The sequence below is a fragment of the Belonocnema kinseyi genome, chromosome 1 (genome assembly GCF_010883055.1).
Source record: "Belonocnema kinseyi isolate 2016_QV_RU_SX_M_011 chromosome 1, B_treatae_v1, whole genome shotgun sequence".
Lineage (NCBI taxonomy): Eukaryota > Metazoa > Arthropoda > Insecta > Hymenoptera > Cynipidae > Belonocnema > Belonocnema kinseyi.
In genome coordinates this window covers 18184600-18203840 of record NC_046657.1, presented here as the reverse complement: position 1 = coordinate 18203840, position 19241 = coordinate 18184600, and the positions used below count along the sequence as shown (strand labels likewise).

At 23.8% G+C, this 19241-nt stretch overlaps 1 protein-coding gene across 2 annotated transcripts in view; it reads left to right on the top strand.

Annotated features, from left to right (window-relative positions):
- The window catches only part of LOC117169297 (ubiquitin carboxyl-terminal hydrolase 45), a 42057-nt gene extending 23993 nt beyond the window's left edge, over positions 1–18064 (top strand). Inside the window, exons 9-12 of one of the 2 annotated variants that reach the window (XM_033355614.1) lie at positions 57–835; positions 9718–9984; positions 14034–14212; positions 17498–18064. In XM_033355614.1, the coding sequence (XP_033211505.1) occupies positions 57–835; positions 9718–9984; positions 14034–14212; positions 17498–17570 (1298 nt within the window). In that variant the 3' untranslated portion in view covers positions 17571–18064. Of the gene's footprint in view, positions 1–53; positions 836–9717; positions 9985–14033; positions 14213–17497 lie in introns of both variants that reach the window. The other variant, XM_033355605.1, reaches the window with a different exon arrangement.
- Positions 18065–19241: the final 1177 nt, after the last annotated feature.

Genomic DNA, 19241 nt, shown 5'->3' with positions numbered 1-19241 from the left:
CCCTCCCTCAATTTTCAATCATTTTTTTTCGGTTTTTCTTATTTGATTTTTAGTAGGGAGCGACACGGACGTGGAAGACAATGTAGAAACCGAATCAGGAAACGAACCACTTCTAAAATCCCAGGAGATTCTCGAATCTGGTTACAGTTCCGAAAAACCTTCGGCCGTGACCAGTCCAGTTTCTGCAGCCGACGTCGATGCGTCGTTAAATTATCTCAGTAAACGCTACAGAAACGCGATTGTTCCCGCGAATTATTTTGAGTCGCGAAAAATTGGTGGCAGTGGCGAAATTTCAAGTCCCGCTGAAATTCCCGAAGAGAAATTGAATCTGACGAATGTTGAAAAGACGGGAGAGATTGATGAGTCTCTGTCGAAGATGATGGAAACTGGGACGAGTCCGGACAGCACGACTGCTAATTTAATTAGCAGCTCGAATAATTCCGAGGAATGTCGTCCCCTTGGACGGGAATCGAGCCGGGAAAAGTTGGTGGATGATGAAGGTAGGGGGGAAAATGGGGACGACGAGAAGGAGCTGGTGAATTTCTTTGGACCTGATCCTGAGCCGGAAGCGGACAAGGAAGCCAGTCAAGTGACGAGTCCAGAGATGAAGAGTAATTCGATTAGTGAGGAGCACTCGGCGACGAATGGAGTGGCCAAACTGACCGGAAGTCTCTCACGAATGGGAATTCATCATTCGAATCAATCGCCAACGCGATATTTCACGAATGAGGGAGAATTTTCGATTCAGTCGTGTTTGAATCAATTTACGGCGCAGGAACTGATGTCTGGGAATAATAAGGTTGGATGCGAGGCTTGCACAGCGAAAGAAAACAAGGTAGGTTTTTTGTTTGTTTATTATACTAGAGTCTACAATTTTTTCAAATAGGGTAAACCAGGGTGGCCGCTGGACCGGAAAATCAGGAAATGACAGTGAATTTATTTTTTGACCGGGAATCTTACAAAATTTTTAGAATAACAATTTTGTCCAACTAGTACTTGAGCCGTTTTTAACCCTTAAAGGGCACACTTCCGTAAAATTGCATAAAGAGGACACTGGGTGTTTTATACCCAAGGGTATTCAAACGTGTGCTGTGCCCAAGGTATTGGATAGTTTTTTGACAAGAAAATCAATTAATGATGTTTAATCTATCTAGTTTAAGGAGAAAAAGGTTTCATAACAGTTTGTGAAATTTAAAGTAGTTAAAAAAAATAATTTTTGAAAAAAAATTTTAAATTACTTTTTTCACTATTATATTTTGTCTTAAAATTTTATTTGAATACTTCCGAGATATGGCACTTCAAAAATAAAATTAGCCTTATAGTGTTCGTTCCAAAGAAGGTATTTATTCTAAAAAATAAAAGCTTCAATTCAAAGAAAAATGAAACACCGAACTTTGCGTGATTAAACAATTTTATTGATCTTAAATTGCGTATCAAAATTATAAAAATCAAAATTATGTGAAAATGACATAGAAAAATAGGTTTTCATGTCAGTATTTAATCTGGCGCCATATCTTCCATTTTCTTGAATTTGGTACGTTTTGTTCAAGCTCAAATAAGTCATTGGGTGTTTTACACCCAGTATGTCCTTTAAATTTCCTAAATGGTGAGTTTTATAAATTATTAAATCATTTAGTTTAGAATGCTTAATTCGAAAATCTTTCACTTGAAAAAATTTCCATTTTTAATTTTTAAACATATATTTTAATTTAAAGAATTTTAAAATGCCGTTTTAAAGTTTAACAGAAATTAAAAATCAGCAGTTTTTATAATCGAAGATTTTTCTTTTATAGAAAACAGGATGGTTGCCGACCGTGAAACCGGAAAATTTTACGAATATTCACAAGAAAAATCTTCCCAAGTTCGATTTTAGTAGGTTTTAAAATAATTAAAGTGCAGTTTTTTTAGGATTTAAACAATTAAAAATTAAAAGCATTTGAAGTTGAAACTTTTTGATAAAGAAAAAGTTTTATTTTATCAACTGTAAATATAAATAAATTATTTTTAAAATGAATCTGTACTCTAAGTATTGAAATCTGGACAGTAATTGATTTGACCAAACAATTCTAGATCCGTTTCAAATTGGAGAATTTCCAGATTGTAACTGTTTCAATCCGAAAGTCTTGAGAAGAATTGAAATTAATATATCATTTATTCCGATAATTTTATTTTTAAATAAAATTTTTCATGATTTATCAATCATATATTCTTTATTCAGAGTTTCAGGTATTGCTTTATATTATTTTTTATATTAAATTTAATAAACAAATTTATTAACATATATTAATATTAAAAATAAATCCATAATAATATAGTCATAATTAAAGGTTTTTATTAAATTTAAAATATTGTGAGTCTAAATTATTAAAATTTTATCCCATTTCATTTGAAATTTCTTAATGCAGAAAAAGAATAAGTATTTAATATTTAAAAATATGTTACTGTTTATTTAAGACGAGTGAATTGAAACAAAATATTTGAAAGAAAACAATTTAAAACTGAATTGTTTTACATCGAAAGCTTTGAATCTTTAAATTTTCGAAGAATTTTTAAACTTTTATCGTTACGATTTTAATTGTTCTAATTAAAAAGTGTTTAATTTATAAGTAAATTTGTTAAATTCTGACACATAAATAACAATTGAACACTTATTATCTGTGGAAAAAATTGGTGTAATTATAAGAGATATTTAGAAGTTTTGAAAAGATTCAAAATGAATTAAAAACTTGAAATTATTTCAAGTAATTTAAAAGAAGTGTGTTAACATTTTTTTCAGAACTTTTAAATATATTTTTAAATTAATCGAAATTTTCGTACAATTTTTAAAAATCCTGCAAATTAAAAATTTTTTTTAAATATTCCATGTTCTTCTTTGAATCTAAATTTTATTTTAAATTTGGCTGTAAGTATTTAAAATTATTTCAAGTTCTAAATTTAATTCGATTTTTTTTAAAACTTCTAAATATACCTTAAAATTACTTTAATATTTTTACAAATGATAAGTGTTCTATTGTTATTTATAAATTCAAATTATTTTTTTTTTAATTTGCAGCATTTTCTAAAAGTTATAGAAAAAATTCAATTCATTTTGAAATAGATGTAAAAGTTCTGACAAAAAATTAGACTATTTAAAATTAAAATAATTTAACTTCTAATTCAAGAACTGTTAAGTTAAAAAAATTATTTTTTAATTTTTAATGTGTCCAGCTTAAAATTACTTAAAATAATATAATTTTGGAAATTTTTAAAGTTTATTGCTTGATTCCTTAATTTAGACTATTGAAAAGGTTAACGTGGATTTATATTTTTGGAACTTAATCTAAATCTTTGAACTCTATAATTTATAAAAGTTCTACATTTTGCAGTTTATTTGCATTTCAATTAAAACTGTTCAATTTAAAAGTGTTAGTACCCTCCAGTTTATACCTGTCACTTATTGAGCATTTGAATACACAATTTTGGAATTAAAAACTTTTAAACTTCAATTTTAAAAGTTTGGAATTCAAGGGTTCCACTTTGAATGATTTAATTTGTTGTTTATTGTTTATTACTTTATATGGAACAATATTTAGAATATAGTTTGATTTTTAAAATTTCATTGGCCGTGAAAAATGTTTGCGAACCGGGAGAAAACCGGGAATTGTTTTTCTTTGATTAAAACGGCCACCCTGGTAAACCGACGCTAGCAATTAGAGTTTTGAGTCGGCTATATTACTTTGAGAACAGCAACGAGAATGAGAATATTACCGAGAATATAACCGAGAAATCAATTATTTGAGAATTTATGAGAATCCCAGAATTTATTTTAATGAATAGAAAATTGCATTTTTTCGTTAACTTTCCGGTTGAAAATTCAACTCTTTTTTCTGAAAGTTTATCTTTTTTATTTTAAAGTTTACCTGCTTTAGCAGAAATTTAATCTTTTTTTAAAAATGAAACTGTTTGTTAAATAATTGTACTATTATACTGTTTTCTTGAAAACTTAACTATTTCGTAGAAAATTTACTTTTTGTTTAAAAATGCAACTATTTGGTAGAGAATTTAACTATTTTGTTAAAAATTCATCCTTTTTGTTTCAAAAAATTCGTCTTTTTGGATTGAAAATTCATTTTTTTCCGTTGAAACTTATTTTTTTTTAAAGAAAAATTCAATTTTTGATGTTACTGAGTTAACCGGAATCTTTTTTCGATGAAAACTCAACTTTTTTGTAATAAAAGATTCTGCTTTAACCCTCAAAGTGCGTACATGGAAAAATCACGGTAAAGTGCATTGTGGGTGTTCAACACCCCAGCGTATTTACTCATGTATTGTTTAACCCCTATTGAATACTTTGTCACAATAAAATTATCCGACATAGTTTAAGGTATCTTTTATAAGGTAGATTTAATTTTATAGCCATTTATTTATTTTAAGTTTGTTAAAAAAATTATTTAAAAAAAAAGAGGAAAAAAGTTGTTTTTTTTTCACTGAAAAATTAATAATTCACGTAATTTTAATCATTGTTCTTTCATGAAAAAAATATTGCAACAGGGGTGCTTTCAAAAAAGATATTTATTTGCACAGTTGAAAAGTCAATTTAATGATAAAATGATGCATCAGATGTTTTGCTTTTAAATCGATTTATTAATATAAAAATGAAGGAGATTTGATATGTAATATTATAGAAATACAAGAAATTGAAAAAAGAGACATATATAACTATATTTTAACAATTATATTCTATTTAAAACATCCGCAGTCTGCTCTGGCATGACGCGCTGCCGTAAGTTATAAGCCATCTACAAAAAAAAAGTATGAAATAATCGAAAAAAAACAATTATTTCACTTCATATGATATACTTACGTTAGAAAGTAAACATAAATCAATAAATTTTTTTTTTAAATTGCTTAAAAATTACTTTTTCACTCACTCAGTGCACACTGGGTTTTACAGACCCCACGACTTTTTTACCTTCAATTTCAGCAGCTGCTACTAGTAGACTGATGTGTCTCCAACTAAAGCTAGATGGCAACATTCACTCAATTTTTTCAAATTAAGTATGGTTTACAAGAGTTTGAAAATTGCTTGGGGTGTCTAACACCCACAATGCACTTTCAGGGTTAAGATAAATTTCATATTTTTTGATAAAAATGCAACTATTTAATAGAGAATTAAACAATTTTTTAAAAAAGTGATCATTTTTGTTTAAAAATTCGTCTTTTTGGATTGAAAAATCAATTTTTTTTGGTAGAAAATTATTTCTTGTAAAAAAATTCATAGTTTGATCGTAAAAACTCGCCCAAAATCTTTTGTAACAGAAAATTCAAATATTTTTTTGAAAATTTATCTTTTTTCATTTAAAACTTCATCTGTTGTAGAAGAAATTTCATTTTTTGATTGAAAATGCAACTTTTTGGTTAAATATCGTTCTTTTTTGCTTGATAATTCAACTAATTTGTTTTAAACATTAAGTTCAATCGCTTTGTTAAGAAATTGCTTTTTTTGTTAAAGATTTATATTTTAAGTTGAAAAGTTATCTCGTTGGTTAAAAGTTTAATTATCTTGTTATAAATTAATCTTTTTTATTGAAGGCTTATTTCTGGTTGAAAATTTAACTGTTTAGTGGGAAATACTTCTTTTTTTTGCTGAGAATTCATTTTTTAACATAAAATGGAAATTTTTCATTTCTTAAGATTGATATTTTTGAGTTAAAAATTCGCGTTTTTTTTTGTAAAAAATAATTTTTTAGTTTGAAATTTCCTTTTTTTGTGTAAAAATGCATCAGTTTTGTGTAAAATTAATTTCTGTTGAACAGTCATATCTTTTGTTTGAAAATTGAATTTTTATGAAGAAAATTTTGTCTTCTGGTTTGAAGGTTCAATAATTTAGATAAACTTTTATTTATTTTATTAGTAAAAAATCTTTATTTGATGGAAATTCGTCTTTTTGGTTTTAAAATTCTTTTCTTTTGTTGCATAAATTTCTTTATTTTTTTATTGAAATATAAACTATGACACTTTTTCGTTGGTAATTTATCTTTTTAGGTTAAATAGTGAACTATTATGTTTGAAAATTCAATTATTTTGTTGAAAATTCCAGTATTTTGTTAAAGAGTTATCTTTTAAAGCAGAAAAAAACTTTTTTTTTTAAAATAAATTAATACATTTGAAATTTTTAAATTTGTAAATGAAACACTGTAAATCCTGAATATGTCTCTTTTAAATTCTCCTAAGTTCTGTCATATTTTCGGTTATATAACCTGAACTTAAATTCTCGGGAATATAAGAACTCTAATCTGCAGCCTTTACAAACTCTTAAAAATGTATCAAGAAAACGGTTTATTTATCTAATTATTGTGAAAATGACATGGTAGATTTTTCTAATAGTATTCTATAGAAATCTCAAAAAAAAAGTTTGATTTCAAGACATTTTTTGTAATTTTTCAGGATTTAAAAATTTTTCAGATGAATTGAATTTTGTCAGTATGTAAAGAGAATGAAAAAATTTTTTTTTATCATTCATGGGCAATTTTTAAACCTTTGTTTTGCAAGGAATTTCAAGAGAAAATTAAAAGAACATCACAAAATATTTTGAATTTATTTCCTAAAATTTTTAAAAAGTGTGTAAAAGATTTTAAAGCGAAATTTTGCAATTTTGCCATATTACATAATTTTAGAAAAATTTGAATAAGTTTTAGAGATCAGAAAGTTTTTAAGGCAATTTTTTTTTATTTCTCAGAATAAATACAAAATGCAGGAAAAATTTAAATAATTTTCAGAGATTAGAAGGTTTAGAAAGTCTGTCAAGAATAAAAAAAAAGGAATTTTCCTTATATTCGTATGAAAATTGTAAATAATTTTTTATTTTGAAAAATCAACTTTAAAAGAAAATTAAAAAAGGGTTTTAAACACATCAAATGACTTTCTACACTTTCGTAAAAGAGTTTAGAAGATTTTAAAGCATAATTTAATGCATAAATGTTACAAAATAAAGTAAATTATATTAATTAAATATATATTATATTATGTTAATTATTAATTTATGAGTTATTTATGAAATTATAAATAAGGCAAACAATTTAAGTATTCATTAATTAATTTATTAATTATTATTGGAAATTAAAAACATTTTAATTAAGAAAGAAGATTTTTTCATATTTCAGACGTATCAGAAAATAATTTAGAAGATTTTAAAGAAATTTGTTTATTTTTTTAAATTTGACAAAATATTATGAAAAATTCCAGTCTGTTTAAAATATCCCAGGTTTCAAATATTTCTAATCTATTTTAAACGTCTTGAATTTCTGAAAATATTTTTAACTGACTCGAATTTTTCTCAAAATTGTTAAAAATCATTCAAAATTAAAAAAAAAATTACTTTACATAATCTTCAAATTTTTCTCAGAATTTTTAGGAAAATTTGTTAATTTTCTTGAAAATTTCTCAAATTATTTTAAAGGTTGTAAATTTTATATTTGAATTTTCTAAAAATCGGGATTTCTAAAAATCTTTTAAAGTTTAAAATTCATCTTTTAAAATCTTTTAAAATAATTTCTTAAAATTAATTTTTCGAAATAAAAAATTATTTTAATTTTTCCTAGGAACCTGAAAAATGTCTTTCATTTCCATGAAACTTTACAAAATTTTTTAAAAATCTTTACAGTTTTAATTATTTTTTATCGTTTCAAAACTTCTGAATGTCTCTTAAGCTTATTCATTTTTTTTCTAAAATAATGTTATATGACAAAAATGCAAAATTTCGCTTTAAAATCTTTTACATAATTTAAAAAAATTTTAGGAAATAATTAAATATGTTTTGTGATCTTTTTTCAATTTTCTTTTGAAATTCCTTACAAAACAATTATTAAAAAATACCCATGAACCTTAAGAACTTTTTTTCATTCTCTTGACACTGACAAAATTTATTTTACCTAAAAAAAATTTTAATCATTACAAAAAATGTTTCAATTTCATTAACACAAGGCTATAAAAGTTGTGCGGAAAGTTTTGAAATAAAAAAATAAGTTGAATTTTGCAACAGTTCATTTACAGATTTTGATTTTTTAATGATGGTAATAAATTCGAAAGTATTTCAAAAATACTAGAAACATTTTACTTTTATGATTTGGGTTGGAATTTAAAAGATACTCAACAATATTTATTGATGGCATAGATATTCCAACCAAACAGATAAATTTTCAAGTAAAATGATTAATTTTCAACCAAAAAACTGATATTTTAACATAGCTGTTAAACTTTTAATCAGGTGGTTGAATTTTCAACCGAAAATGAATTAGCAACGAAAAATATAAGAGTTGAATTAAACTAAAAAAGATTTTAATTTAAAATAAAAAAGAGTCGAATTCATCCGAAAATACGATTTTTTCAAAGTAGTTGAATTATTAAATAAAAACCATTTTAATTTTGAAACCAAGCAATTACAATTTTAATTAAAAAAATTACCTCTACCAAAAGAGATGAATTTTCAAACCAAAAAGACAAATTTTCAATCAAAAAAAGGTATTTCAGTCAATAAAAATAAAAGTTTTAGACAAATTATAATTTTAAAGGAAAACTCATTTCTAATAAAAAATATAAATTTATAATAACTATTTATTGTTCAAGTTTCTTTGTTTTTTTTTGTTTTTTTCAAGATTATATAAAAATATCTTTCCTAGTTTTCTTTAAAAACATTTTAAAGAAAATGAAAAGAAATTGGAATATTATAAAAGTAATAAAAAATGTGTATTACAAGTCAAAATTCAGATATGTTCACTTTTAAAAAATCTAAAGAATGTCGAAAAATCGTGACAACAGTGAGAAAGTGTGAAAATCATCACGCACAATGGCGAAAAATATAAGCGAGATACATATTTTAGAAGAATTTTAGAATTTTCATTTTTTTCATTTATACATTTATTTTCAACATTTTATTTGTATTTTAATTTTAGAAGAGTTTTTAGAATTTGAAAGATCTTAATTTATTTGAAAAGTTTTCAAAGGATTTCAGAAGATTATTTTTTAGAAATTTTTTAAAACTCTTAACATTAAAAACTTTGTTATTATGCATTTTAAATATTTTTTTAATTCTGTAAAATAAATATCGAGGCGGAGAAGAATCGGATAAAAATTCCAATTTATCGATATTGGACTATAAATTTAGATGTTTCTGGAAATTATTATTTTTTTAAATTTAAACTTTAATAGCTTTTGATCTAATTCAATTTTTTTTTTAAATTTTCTTTCCAGATTTTGGCTAGGCTTATTATTTTTGTCAGAATTGTCCAAAAACTTTAAAAACACTTTATAATTGAAAAATTCTGGCTACTTGTTTGGAAATATAAAAAGTATCTTTTTATAAAAAAGCTGCACTTATTCTGTTTCAAAAATAATGTTTCATCAAATATAATTTTTAATCAAACATAGTTTTACATTAAATATACTGATTTCAACATTTATTTTTTGTTTTTTGCATGTTTTATTCAGGCTAAACCATTTCGCAGAGGAGATTAAAAAAATAAAATAAAAGTAGGTGAAAAAGCTATCGAATGTTAAAAGGAAAAATGTGTGATTTAAAATAATTACAAAAATTTAAATACTCATAAGTTTATAGAATTTCGTCTGATTTGAAACGGTGCGATCCGATCAAATTAAAAAAATATATATTTTTCTTATCGTCTTTAATTTGAGTAAAAAAAAATGTGAATTTTAAAATTGGCCCTCTGTTTTCTTATTCAGGGAAAAGAAAATAAAAAAATGGTTTGCACGCCGAGTACGAAGCAATATCTGATTTCAAAAGTCCCGGCAGTGCTGATTCTCCACTTGAAAAGATTCCAGTCGCAACGAGTCGGTTTGAGAAAAGTAACGAAACACGTGAATTTTCCGACCCTCTTGGATTTGGCGCCTGTCTGCAAAAATCACGAAAAACCGAAACTCTATTCTCTTTATGGTGTTGTGGAACATAGCGGGACTCTTTATGGTGGACACTACGTCGCTTATGTCAAGGTAATCTTATCTCAATTTTTATTTCTATACAGAGGCTTAAAACTTTAAATGTAAGATTCTTCAATTTTAAACGATTTTTTAAAAATGAAATCACATTTTTTAGTAACAAAAATCTATTCAATCACTTTAAAAGTCACAGGATACATATGATAAATAATAATTAATTTTTGACAATTTAGAAGTCCAAGTAAAAATTTGGCACAATTTAAAAGTTTCTTCTTCTGAAAGTTTAAAAAAGAGTGCTATAAAAAGTTTTTAGTGTAAAAATAGTATTTTGAAAAGGAAATATTTCTAAATTATAATATAATTTTTTTTTACATTTTTCGTTAGGAATTTACATTTTTTCTTGGAAATTCATCTACTTGTGGCAAAAAGCTACACTCTTTTGTTAAAAATGAATTTTGTTATTGGAAGATTCATAATTTTTATTGAAAATCTATTTCTTTAAAAAAATTTAACTACTTTGTTGAAAATAAATTTTTTAACTTAAAATTTAATTATTCTGGTAGAAATTTAACTATTTAGTGTGAAACATTGATCTGTTTTAGTTCAAACATGAACAATTTGAATTTTTTAATAATAAAAAATGTATTTATTTATTTAAAAAGTCACGTATTTTGTTTGAAAAAACTGACGTTTTTGGTAGAAAATCTACTTTTTTTTGTAGAAAATATATTTTTTTTGTTCTGTTTGAAAATTATAATTTTTTTTATTGAAGATTCATCATTTTATATAAAACTTAATTTTTAAATTAAAAAATGAGCTGTTTGCTTGAAAATTTGTTTTTCCATTGGATGCAAAGGAATTTTTTATAGAAAATTTAAATATTTTTCTAAAAATCCAAATTTTTTCGGCTAAGAATTAAATTTTAAACGGAAAATTGAACTGTTACATTTTTCTTTTAAATTTGATCTTTTTTCGTTGAAAATTAAAGTGTTTGGTTGAAAATTGATACTTTTTACTTGAAACTTAAACCAATTTTTCAAAAATTCATGTAATTTGTGAAAACTTCGTCTTTTTTACAGAATATTGATTTTACTGGTTAAAAATTCATCTTTTTGGTAGGTACAAAATGCAAATATTCCAATTGAAGATTTATCATTTTAATTGAAAATTCATCAGTTGGTTGAACGTTAATTTTTTCAACTGAAAACTTCTATTTTTGGTTCAAGCAAAAATAGAAAAGTGGAATTTTTGGTTGAAATCTTTATCTTTTTTGGATGAAAATCCAAGTAAATGTTTGAAAGTTTATATTTTTTAATAAAAAATAAAAATATTTTTTCAAAAATTCATGTAATTTGTGGAAAATTCACCTTTTTGTACAAAACTAATCTTATGGGTTGAAAATTCAAGTATTCCAGTTAAATATTCATAATTTTAGTTGAAAATGAAAAGGATGAAAAGGAATTTTTTTTTACCGAAAATTTTAATATTGTTCTGATTTTTGTTGTTAATAATTGAATTTTTAACAGAAAATTCAATTATTCTATTTTTGGTTAAAATTTGATCTTTTTTGGATGAAAATTCAAGTATTTGTTTTAAAACTAATATTTTTTATTTAAAAATCAAAGTATTTTTGTTTAATAGTTAATTTTTTCAATTGAATATTTAACTATTCTATTTTTAGTTGAAAAATGGGCTTTTCTAGTTCAAAATTTAACAATTTGGATGTAAATTTGTCTTTTTTAATTGAAAATAAATATATTTCGTTAAAAATTCACATATTTTGTTAAAAAAAACGAGTTTTTTTTGTAGAAAATAATTTTTTTCTTTGAAAGTTAATCTCAGTGTTTAAATATTCATAAAAACTTTTTAAAATATAATTTTCAATTAATTAAAAAACCATTTTCATGTTTGAAAAATAAGCTGCTTGATTGAAAGATTGTTTTTTCTTTGGATGAAAAAGAATTTTTTTACCGATAATTTAATTGTTTTATTGAAAATTTGTTTCGTTTTTAGTTGAAAATATTTTTTTTTCCTTAAAGTGAAAATACAGTTTCAGTTGAATATTCCATAATTTTAGTTGGAAATTCATTTTTTGACTGAAAATTTAATTAGTCAATTTTTGGTTGAAGTATGATCTTTTTTTTGTTTGCAAATTGGTCCTTTTTGGTTCAACATTGATTGTCTTAACTTAAAACTTAATTATTTAAGTTTTGGTTGACAATGTATCTTTTTAGGTGATTGAAAATTCGACTCTTTCGTTAAAATTAATGTATGTTGTTGGAAAAATTGTATTTCTTGGTTGAAAATTAATATTTTTGTTTGAAAACTAATCTTATCGTTGAAAAATTCATCTTTTTTACTTAAAATTCCACTATCATAGTTCAAGATTCATAATTTTATTTGAAAATTAATTAATTTTGCGATTTTTTTCTCCATTGTGTTTTGGTTGCCGATTAAATTTTTTTTTTTATAATAATATTTTTCTTTTTAATTTAACTATTCAATTTTTGCACAAAATTTATCTTTTTTAATTAAAAATTTTTTAAATTGTTTAAAACCCTAACTACTTTCTTAAAAACTAATTTTTGTTTTTTAAGATTCATCATTTTAGTTGAAAATTCAACTGTTATTGATAGAAAATAAAAGTATTTTTTGATGTTACATCACCTATTACATTTTTGTTTGAGATTTCTCCTTTTTTTTATTGTTGAAAATTCAACTACTTTGGTAAATATCGAACTACTTTGTTAAAAAATATTTTCTTTTTAGTTGTCAATTCTTCTCTGTGGTAAAAAATGAAAATAATTTGTTGAAAAATTTTTTGCTGTTAAAAATTATTTTTTGTAGCTGAAAATGTTAACTATTATAGTTTTGGTAGAAATCTCATATTTTTTGGTTAAGAATGCAACTATTTGATTAAAACTATTTTGTTTTGGTTCGCTTTGTTGAGAATTTGTTCTTTTGTTGGTTAAAAATGAATGCTTTTAGCCTAAAATTTAATTGTTCGATTTTTGACTGAAAAATACACGTTTTTTGCGAATTTTTTTTTAAATATTTAAAAAAGCATTTTTTGGTTTAAAATGTCTCTTTTAGTTAAAAATTTAACTATTTTGTTGAAAGCTTAATTACATTATTAAAAATTAATTTTTGTTTGTTGCTCATTCATAATTAACGTGTGTTTTTTTTAGAATAATTTAATTTTAATGGTTTGTAATTTTAATTTTTTTTATATGAATCTGTCAAAATGACGGTGAATTTATTTTTTGATCTTAGAAAAATTGTTCTCCTCAATTTAGATGTTAAATTATAACTCTTATTATGTAATAAAAATTTAAAATTCTAGAATTTCCGAAGCTTTGACTTTGAATAATTCAATTTATACTTTCAATATTAAATTATTCAAATTTTTTAAATTTTAATTTGAAATCATTAAATTTCGAGATTCTTTAATTAAAAATAAATTTGATGAATTTTAAAATCTTTAAAGTATAAATAATACAATTTCAACTCTTCTAATGAAATTATGCAATTAAAAAAATGTTTAATCTAAAATTTTTTTATTTTAACAGCACCTGATTTCAAATTTGTCAATTCCAAACACTTTCAATGTGAAATTCTTCAAATTTGACCGTTTTTAATTCGAAATTATAAAATTTGAATTATTTTTTATATTTTACATTTTCCAGTTTTAAAAATACTAATCTAAAATTATACGAATTTAAATTTGAAAAATTTCTAATCTGAAATCATTTAATATCCAGATTCTTCAATTGAAAATAAATTTGTTGAATTTGGAATGTTTTAAAGTAGAAATAATATAATTCCAAATATTTTTAAATGAAACAGTTTAATCAAAAAATATTTCGGTCAGATATTTTTCTATTTTGACAGCTTCTGATTAAAAATTTATTAGCTTTAAATACTTTTAATTCCTTCTCATTACATCTAAAAAAGTGATTTTTTTTTTTTTAATTTTAACTTGTCTTATTTTAAAGCTACTTGAATTCGAAATTATTAATTATTGTTTAAAAAATTGGAAAAACTCATAGTATTTGAAAATTTAGAAACTATTTTTGAATTTGAATTTAAATGTGTAATTCCAGACAAGACAGCCACTGGGTCCAAATGACCCAAGGTGGTCCTTCCTTCCCACAAAAGAAGCAACAGAAAATGAAGGTCTGTCGAGCAGTTCGAGTTCGGAATCCGAAAACGAGGAGGCCTCCGCGAAAAGTTCAAATGTTGAACCACCTCCCGGTCGATGGTACTACATTTCTGATTCCAGGTAAAGATTAGCAAATTTTTATTATTTATACAAATTTATTATTATTGATTACTTATTTTATTATGTTAATTTTATTATTTAGTTGAAAATTTAACAATTTTGTTAAAAAGTCATTCGTTTTGGTTGAAAAATTCAAATAGTTTTTTTTTATTAATTAGGTCTAAGAGTAATTAGAAAAATATTACAAAATATTTTTATTTATTTCCTCAAATTTTGAGAATGTAACAGATTTTAAAATAAAATTTTGCAGTTTTGTCACATTACATAATTTTAGAAGAAATTCAAGTGAGTTGGAGAAATATTGAGAAATTTTGAAACGATTCAAAAATAATTAAAACTTGTAAAGATTTCGAAAACTAAAAAAATGTAGATTTGGAGAATAGGAGATTTTTAAAGAATTTTGAAAGGTTTTAAGAGAATGAATTAATGTTTTCTAAATTTCTAGGAAAACTTTAAATAATTTGAAAGTACATTTCGAAAACCAACATAAAATTAAATCAGTAAAATCAGTAAAAGTAGTAAAAAAGGAATGATGTTCCTTAAAAAACTTTTTAAAAAAATACTCGAGAAACTCAATTTGTGAAAAATAATTGCACAAAACGAGTTATAATGAGAGAAATATGCTACAGAAATATTAAGAGAATATTTGAAAACGTTTCAAAATATTTCCAAATTTTTCAAAGAAGAATCTGAAATATTTAAAGGCAATTTAGTCAATTCTGCAGAATTTAGAAAAAATTCCAGAAATTATTTGAATAATTTTAAAAGATTAGTAGGTTTAGAAGTTGAAAAAAGATTTTTAAACCGAATTTTCTTAAGATTAATGGGAAAATTTAATATTTTTTTTGTTGAAAAATGAATTTAGGTAAAAAATTAATTCATTTTGCTTAAAAATTCATCTCTTTGGCCGAAAATCTAACTACTTGGTTAACATTTTTTTAAATTTCAAATTAATTTTTTAAGTGAAATTTGATCTCTTCCACGTTTTAATGAAAAATTACCTACTTAAGTTGAAAATGCAACTATTTGTTCGAAAGTTCCTGAATTTCTTCGACAATTTCTCCTTTGTGGGGAATATTTAATCATATTGGTCATTAATTCGTCTTTTTTTTTGTTGAAAATTCATTATTTGGTTAAAAACTCAAATCGTTTTTGGTAAAAAATAAATCTTCTTGGTTGATACTTTGATATTTTTGCTTAAAAATTGAACTGTTTTGCTGAAATATCGGTTTTATGTTTAAAAGTTTATTTTTATAACTTAAAATTTAAATATCTATATTTACTTGAAGAGTTGTATTTTTTAATTGAAAATTCATTAATCTTGTTTGAAATGTTTTTTTTTTTTCGTAGAAAAATAATCTTTTGGATTGCCACTTAACTATTCGGTTAAAGGTTACTTTTTTTGGTTGAAGATTCATCACTTTTATTGAAAATTATTTATCTGATTAAATTTTAACTATTTTACTAAAAATTAATTTTTTGTTTAGAAAATTAATTTTCTTGGTTGAAAACCGATATTTTTGCTTAAAAAGCATTTTTTGGTTAGTTTAAAATTGAACTAGTTTGTTCAAAATGTGTTCTTTTGGTTCAAAATTTATTTTTCAAATTGAAAATTTAACTATTCTATCTTCACTTGGTTGAACATTCATTTCTTTGTTTTAAAATTCAACTAATTTTATTTAAAATTCGTGTTTTTTAATTTTAAATTAAATTTTTTAACGGAAAAATTAACTTTCATTTCTGCTTAGAAATGTATCATTTTTAGTTTTTAAAAAACTCATTCATTCTGTTAAGAACACTTTTTCTTGGCGAAAAATTAATTTTCCTAAATGAAAATTTAACTATTTTATTTTGTGTTGTAAATTTATCTTTTGTGTTGAAAATTTGTATTTTTATTTAGAAAACTAATCATTTGGTAGAAAACTAATTTCTTTGTTGAAAATTCATGTTTATTTATTTTAAAAATTTATCATTTTTAGTTGGAAATTTATTCATTTTGGTAAAACGTATTTTTGTTGTTGTTGAAAATTCATAATTTGGGAATGAAAGTTCACTTTTTTGTTGTTGAAAATTCCTATTTTTGGGTTTAATATTGTTCACTTTTCGAATCATTTATTTTACAAAGCGTATTTATAAAATATTTAACTTAACTAATTTTTCATTGTACACCTTCATTTTTGGACATAATTACAATTTTTAATTTAAGGAATTAAAAAAAAAGTGTAAATGTAGTTCCGAGTGTTAATAATTAAACAATAATTGATTTTAAAAGATCATTTTGAATCTGTTCAAAATTAAACAATGTACGGATTTTAACGATGAAAATTTAACTTTCTCAAGTCGAAAGACGTAGTAGTTAAATTTAAACGTTCGATTGAAACCTTTAGAACTATTTTCAATTTTTTAATATTTCCAAAATAATATATTCGTAACTTAACGCTTTTATTAAATTTTAGATCATATTCTAATATTGTTTTACTGTAAAATATTCTATTTCTAAATCATTCTATTTGGAATTTTGTTGTTAAAAACAAAGTCCAATTTGTAATATTTAGCAATATTTTACTGTTCATTTAAAACGAAATAAAATCAGTATTTTTCTTGGAAATAAAAAACTGTTTTGTACAATATTTTTTGTAATTGCATTTTTTCTTACTGTTACTTCTTACCAATTAAAAAAAAATGGATTTTAACTAATCGTCGCTCTTTTTTCGGGCAAAATTTTCCTACAATTCTTCTGTTTCTCATTCGAAAAATATTATAAAACTTACTTGTAAAAAACATTGTTGAAATAAAAAATGTATGAATTTACAATAAATTTATGAATAAAAACCATTGGCATTTCACAATTCTCAGTTTAAAAGGAAGGGAAGAAGTTTTGGTATTTGATTTTTTCCAGATTAGAAGAGGAACTTTTTAGTTGTTTACATTTTTATTGAATTAAAGGCTGGAAAATGTGGCTTTGAAATTTTTATTGACTTTAAAACAAAGAAGTTTTAGGTTTAAATTTTTGTTGAATAAGCAGAGGAATATTATATATTTATAATATTTTTATCGAGTTGGAAAAGAAGAAATTTTGGTTTTTAATATTGTATGAACTGGAAGAAGGATCATTTTTTATTTACAAAATTTTCATTTATTTAAAAGGGCGGAATTGGAAGTATTTTTTAAATTTTAATTTAGCCGTAGGGAGGAAATTTTATTATTTTTTTTAATTGGAAGAGAAACATTGGTTTATTTTTCAAATTTTAAAAATTACATTGATAATATTTATTTTGATTCCAGAGTGACAGAGGTGGACGAAAGCATAGTTCTTCAAACCCAAGCTTATGTCCTTTTCTACGAGCGAATTTTGTGAAACCCGAATCCATAATTTACAGCTTAATTTAATTCGAATCTAGACTCAGTCACAAAAAATAATCTTATTAATATTATTTTGATTTGGTCCCGCGACCAAGAATTTTTATAATTTTTTGTTTTTCTTTTTTTTTTTTTAGCAAAATAACAAATGAGGATTTACCCTTAGTTTCCTGGTATTTAAACTTTGATATAAACTTACATGTTTTTGAGAAATGAGATTTTAGGTCAACGTTGAGTGGCAAGAAATTGGCAAAAGTTAGAAACAGAAATGGAGGGGGTAGACAAGATATAAGTAAGTAATTAAAAAAAAGTGTTTTTGCGATCGAGCAAGAAAATCGGGAATCGATCTGTACATTTATAAATACGATTTTCGTCCCAGAAGGATCATTAGCAATTTTTCTTGTATTTAAAAGCATTTATAACTAACGCTGACTGTTGAAAAGGAAAAGGACAGTCGTCTGATATAAATAAAATTATAATTATTGTGCAAAACGATGGCATTTTATTTATCCGTTTTTTTATTTTTAGGATTTAGGTGTGTTATTGAGTTGAAACTTGCTTTCAAATTTTTGTTCGTCATCGAAGTAACTTTCAATTATTAATTCTCTGAACTTTTTTTTTTGTTAGAGCGACAACGGTTACATTTTAAAACCTACTGACTTGAAATCTCAGATATATTTTTTGGTTTTTCAATTTCGATACCTTCCTGAGTTCAAGAAATATAAATAAAAAATAATTTTTTAAATAAATAACGCTAAAAATTATGATTTGGTTTTCTTTATTTTTTAAAATTATTATTGCAGGATAACAGATCTTTTATTTGTTAAAAAAACAAAAGATAGGTGCATATTGAATAATTATTTATATAAAAGTAGGGAAAATTCTAAAATTAACGGACTTGCTCCCATATTGGGAACGAACTAAACTTTACAGTGATTAATTGTAAGTGAGCGGCTGAAAGTAAAAACAGGACATACAAAATTTGGGAGCGAAAATGGAACATAAATTTTTCGGAGTAAAAAGGGAACAAACAAATCTTCCGCGTAAAAACGGAACAAAATTTCTTCCGTGTAAAAATGCAACATACTGATTCTCCGGGCAATGATGCCAATATTGGCACCCTGCGCTACTGCGCTTCCGTTAGGCGTGCGCGCTGGTTGGCCGCACTTGGCGCGCGATTCAAAATTACTTTAAAAAACATTTCTTGTAATTTAAGTCAATAATTATTCAAATATGTACAAGAATATATACAAATTGTGTAACTTTTGATTTCAAGAAAAACAAAATTATAACATATATGTTATATAAATAGCAGTTTATAAGCGTCGTTTTGCCACGTCTCACTCGAAAATAAGAATATTCTGAGCTGACATTTTTTTTTAGAATAATTAAAATATTATTATTATTATTATATTCTTCAATTAACTTCTATATATTAAACTGCTAAAACATTATGTGGTAATTCAAAAAATGTATCTATTAAAAAATGTTTTGTGAAATATAAGTCAGTCTTTGAAAATCAATAAAAATAAACTGTTATTTATTAAATATATGTGTTATAAACTTGTTTCTTGTCTGAAATCAAAAGTTATACCATTTCTATACATTCGTATGCATATTTTAGTAATTATTTATTTAACTTACGAGAATTCCTTTTTGATGCAATTTT